The sequence below is a fragment of the Numida meleagris genome, unplaced genomic scaffold (genome assembly GCF_002078875.1).
Source record: "Numida meleagris isolate 19003 breed g44 Domestic line unplaced genomic scaffold, NumMel1.0 unplaced_Scaffold328, whole genome shotgun sequence".
NCBI lineage: Eukaryota > Metazoa > Chordata > Aves > Galliformes > Numididae > Numida > Numida meleagris.
The window spans coordinates 1-5,617 of record NW_018364558.1 but is presented as its reverse complement, the minus strand read 5'-3'; the positions used below and the strand labels follow the sequence as shown (position 1 = coordinate 5,617).

General features: G+C 64.6%; 1 protein-coding gene across 1 annotated transcript in view; it reads left to right on the top strand.

Annotated features, from left to right (window-relative positions):
- The window catches only part of EVI5L (ecotropic viral integration site 5 like), a gene marked incomplete at its 5' end in the record, with an annotated part of 19,328 nt that extends 13,717 nt beyond the window's left edge, over positions 1-5,611 (top strand). Inside the window, 3 exon segments of the mRNA XM_021383051.1 lie at positions 480-575; positions 682-777; positions 4,458-5,611. Of these exon segments, the coding sequence (XP_021238726.1) occupies positions 480-575; positions 682-777; positions 4,458-4,658 (393 nt within the window).
- Between the last annotated feature and the right edge of the window lie 6 nt (positions 5,612-5,617).

Genomic DNA, 5,617 nt, shown 5'->3' with positions numbered 1-5,617 from the left:
TGTCCCTCTTCCAGGGTCACCTACATCCCCACCCCACAAAGTCCCAGTGTCACCTTCTATGGGGTCCTGTTGTCCCCTCCCTTAGGGTCCCGATGTCCCCTTTCCATTGACCCACAATGTCCCCTCCCTGCCCTCCCCTGTCCCCTCCCATGGGATCCCCATGTCCCCTCCCCTTGTCCTCACCCACCAGAGCTCAGTGTCCCCTCCCTTGGGGTCACCCCCCCTTCCCCTGGGATCCCCATGTCCCCTCCCATGGGAGAGCTCCCCCACCAGAGCTCAGTGTCCCCTCCCTTGGGGTCCCCATGGGGTCCCAACTGTCACCTCCTGTTGGGTCCCATTGTCCTCACCCACCGGAGCTCAGTGTCCCCTCCTTTGGGGTCCTGTCCCCTCCACACACCCTCCCCTGGGGGCGGCCTGGGTGGCTGGAGGTGGGGGGGTGAGGGGTGGGTGGTGGCCCCGGGTGACACAAGTGTCCCCAGAGCAAGGAGGAGGTGATGGCGGTGCGGCTGCGCGAGGCCGACAGCATGGCAGCCCTGGCCGAGATGCGGCAGCGCGTGGCGGAGCTGGAGATCCAGGTGAGCGGGGACGGGGTGACAGGGTGACACGGGGACGGGGTGACACGGGGACGGGGTGACAGGGTGACAGGGTGACAGGGTGACAGGATGCCCTCTGCGCCCGCAGAGGGAGGAGGGCATGATCCAGGGGCAGCTCAACCACTCGGACGCCGCCCAGTACATCCGCCAGCTCAAGGACCACATCGACGAGCTCAAGGCTGAGGTAAGGCACCCATGGGTGCTGGGGCACCCGGGGCCTGCACCCAAAGGTGCTGTGGTTCCTGTATCCCGTGCCTAGGGATATAGGTGCTGGGGTGCCTATATCCTGCACCCATGGGTGCTGGGATACCTGAATCATGTGCCTACAGGTGCTGGGGTACCTATATCCTGCACCCGTGGGTGCCCTAGTACCTCTATCCTGCACCCATGGGTGCTGGGGTAACTCTACCCTGTACCTGCAGGTGCTGTGGTCCCTATATCCCATGCCTGTAGGTGCTGGGGTGCCTCTATCCTGCACCCATGGGTGCTGCAAGACTTAGCTTGTGCACCCACAGGTGCTGTGGTACCTATACCCTACACCCATGGGTGCTGTGGTACCTATACCCTACACCCGTGGGTGCTGTGGTAGCTCTACCCTGCACCCGTGGGTGCTGAGGTCCCTATATTCTGCACCCACAAATGCTGCAGGACTAATGTCCTGCACCTAAGGCTGTTGGGGTACCTGTATCCTGCACCCATGGGTGCTCCAGTACTGCAGGATCCATACCGTGCACCCATGTGTACTGTAGGACTCGTGCACCCAAAGGTGCTGAGGTCCCTACATCCTGCACCCATGGGTGCTCTACTAGTACTGCAGGACCCATACCCTACACCTATAGGTGCTGCAGGATCTATATCCTGCACCCATGGGTGCAGGGCCCCAGGATAGAGGCACCCCAGCACCCATAGGCCCAAAGTATAGGTAACAAAGCACCCATGGGTGCAGGATATAGGGACCTCAGCACCCATGGGTGCAGCACCTACAGGTGTGGGACCAGGGGCTGTAGCACCCATGGGTGCAGGATGTGGGCCCTCAGCACCCACAGGTGTGACACCAGGGGCTGTAGCACCCATGGTGCAGGATATAGGTCCCACAGCACCCACAGGTGTGGGACTGGGGGCTGTAGCACCCATGGGTGCAGGATATAGGTCACATAGCACCCATGGGTGCAGGATATCGTTCCCACAGAACCCATGGGTGCAGGATGTGGGGCCCTCAGCCCCCACAGGTGTGAGACCAGTGGCTGTAGCACCCATGGGTGCAGGATGTGAGCCCTCAGCCCCCACAGTTGTGACACCAGGGGCTGTAGCACCCATGGGTGCAGGATATAGATCCCACAGCACCCATGGGTACAGGATATAGGGCCCTCAGCCCCCACAGGTGTGACACCAGGGGGCTGTAGCACCCATGGATGCGGGATATGGGGACCTCAGCACCCACAGGTGTGGGACCAGGGGCTGTAGCACCCATGGGTGCAGGATATAGGTCACGTAGCACCCATGGGTGCAGGATGTGGGCCCTCAGCCCCCACTGGTGTGAGATCGGGGCTGTAGCACCCATGGATGTAGGATATAGGTCCCACAGCACCCATGGGTGCAGGATGTGGGTCCCTCAGCACCCACAGGTGTGAGACCAAGGGGCTGTAGCACCCATGGGTGCAGGATATGGTGACCTCAGCCCCCACAGGTGTGGGACCAGGGACTGTAGCACCCATGGGTGCATGATACAGGTCACGTAGCACCCATGGGTGCAAGATGTGGGCCCTCAGCACCCACAGGTGTGACACCAGGGGCTGTAGCACCCATGGGTGCAGGATATAGGTCACATAGCACCCATGGGTGCAGGATGTGGGGCCCTCAGCCCCCACAGGTGTGAGATCGGGGCTGTAGCACCCATGGATGTAGGATATAGGTCCCACAGCACCCACAGTTGTGACACCAGGGGCTGTAGCACCCATGGGTGCAGGATATAGGTCCCACAGCACCCATGGGTGCAGGATATAGGGCCCTCAGCACCCAGAGGTGTGAGACCAGGGGGCTGTAGCACCCATGGGTGCGGGATATGGGGCCCTCAGCCCCCACTGGTGTGAGACCAGGGGCTGTAGCACCCATGAGTGCAGGATATAGGTCCCACAGAACCCATGGGTGCAGGATATAGGGCCCTCAGCCCCCACAGGTGTGAGACCAGGGGCTGTAGCACCCATGGGTGCAGGATATAGGTCCCACAGCACCCACAGTTGTGACACCAGGGGCTGTAGCACCCATGGGTGCAGGATATAGTTCCCACAGAACCCATGGGTGCAGGATATAGGGCCCTCAGCACCCAGAGGTGTGAGACCACGGGGCTGTAGCACCCATGGGTGCAGGATATGGTGACCTCAGCACCTACAGGTGGAGGACCAGGGGCTGTAGCACCCATGGGTGCAGGATATAGGTCACATAGCACCCATGGGTGCAGGATGTGGGGCCCTCAGCCCCCACAGGTGTGGGACCAGGGGCTGTAGCACCCATGGGTGCGGGATACAGGTCCCCCACCCCCCCCCTAGGTGCAGGATACAGGTCCTACAGCACCCATGGGTGTCGGGGTACCCACGTCCTGCACCCACGGGTGCCGCAGGCCCCACCTCCGTCCCCTTCCCGTGCCGTGGGGCTCCTCTCCCGGCGCGGCCGCGCTGCTGCCGTGGGTTCCCCCGGGTGCCACCCCCGGGTGCTGGGGCAGCTGCTGCCATCGGCGATGTCCCCGCGGGGCCACGTGGCGCGGGCACGGCTGGTGACAACGTCTCTCCCTGTCTCTCGTCCCCTCCTCCCTTTCTCTGCTGTCCCTGTCCCTTGTCCTCTGCCCTCCCCCCTTCCCCCCCCATCCTCATCCCTTTGTCCCTCGTCCCCGTGTCCCCATCCCTCTTTCCTCCTCCTTGTCCCCGTCCCCAACCTGGTTGCGTTGTCCCCATCCTCGTTCCCTGTCCCATCCCCTTCTCGTTGTCCCCATCCCGTGTCCCCTTGTCCCCAATCCCCGTCCTGGTCTCTTCGCCCCGTCCCCCATCTCTGTCCCTGTCCCATTGTCCCTCATCCCCATCCTGTCCCCGTGTCCCCATGTCCCTGAGTCCCCATGTCCCCATACCCAACCAGGTGATGTGTTCCTGTCCCCGTGTCCCCATCCTGTCCCTGTGTCCCATCCCCGTGTCCCCTTCCTGTCCCCATGTCCCCATCCTGTTCCCCTGTCCCATCCCCGTGTCCCCTTCCTGTCCCCATGTCCCCATCCCATGTCCCCATCCCTCTCCATGTCCCCATCCCATGTCCCCATCCCATGTCCCCATCCCATGTCCCCATCCCCGTGTCCCCATTCCCGTGTCCCCATCCCTCTCTCCTTCTCCCCATCCCCGTCCCCGTGTCCCCATCCCATGTCCCCATCCCATGTCCCCATCCCCGTGTCCCCATTCCCGTGTCCCCATCCCTCTCTCCTTCTCCCCATCCCCGTCCCCGTGTCCCCATCCCATGTCCCCATCCCATGTCCCCATCCCATGTCCCCATCCCCGTGTCCCCATTCCCGTGTCCCCATCCCTCTCTCCTTCTCCCCATCCCCGTCCCCGTGTCCCCATCCCATGTCCCCATCCCATGTCCCCATCCCCGTGTCCCCATCCCTCTCTCCTTGTCCCCATCCCCATCCCCGTGTCCCCATCCCATGTCCCCATCCCATGTCCCCATCCCTCTCCATGTCCCCATCCCTGTGTCCCCATCCCATGTCCCCATCCCTCTCTCCTTGTCCCCATCCCCGTGCCCCCATCCCCTTTTCACTGTCCCCACCCCACGTCCCCTCGTCCCCTCTCCCCCCTCCCGTCCCCTTGTCCCCGTCCCCTGTCCCCGCAGATCCGGCTCCTCCGGGGGCCGCTGGCCTTCGGGGCAGTGGGGCTGGGGCCGCGCCTCGGGGACGAGGACTCGCTGGGTTCCTCGGACGAGGAGCTGCCGCCCTTTGCTCTGCCCCACGGGGACATCGCGGACCTCGGGGACCTCGGGGACATGGGGGACAGCAGCGACAGCGAGACCGAGGGGGCACCCACGGCGCCGTGACCCCGCGGGGGACGTCGGGGACGTTTTGGGGGGTGGGATTGGGACGCCGGTGGCACCGCGACCCACGGGGACGTGGGGGAACTTTGGGGACAGCGGGGGACGTTGGGTCCCGCCACCCTTGTGGCACCCACGGGGCCACCCAGGGGACGCCGAGGACACGGAGGGGGAGCCAGGAGACAGCGAGGGATGGGGGGGGGGGGCACCCATGGCACCCAAGGGACCCCCTGGGACGCGTAGGGGACGCCAAGGGACGCCCATGGGGCTTAGGGCACCCAGGGGACAGGAAGGGACATCCACAGGTCCTGTGGCACCCAGGGGACACCTGGGGGACCCGTAGCACCCAGGGGACCCAGAGGGACACCCATAGGCCCCAGGGGACGGGGGGGGGGGGACGTCCGTAATCCACGTGGCACCCGAGGGACACCCAGGGGACCCCTCAGGGACACCCATAGGCTCCCAAGGGACACCTGGGGGACCCTGCAGCACCCAGGGGACAGCGAGGGGACACCCATAGGTTCCCAGGGGACACTAAGGGGCACCCGTGAGCCCCACGGCACCCAGGGGGCACCCATGGGTCCCGGAGGACACTAAAGGACACCCATGGGAACCACAGCACCCATGGGACATGAGGGGTCACCCGTAGGCCCCAGGGGACACTGAGGGGCACCCGTGGGTCCCGTGGCACCCAGGGGACAGTAAGGGACATCCGTGGACCCCACAGCACCCGTGGGACATCAAGGGACACCTAGAGGTCCCAGGGGGCACCCATAGGTCCCATGGCACCCAAGGGACACCCATTGGTCCCAGGGGACGCTAAGGGGCACCCATGGGTCCCATGGCACCCAGGGGACAGTAAGGGACACGTAGAGGTCCCAGGGGGCACCCATAGGTCCCATGGCACCCAGGGGACAGTAAGGGACATCTGTGGACCCCCCAGCACCCAGGGGACATCAAGGGAC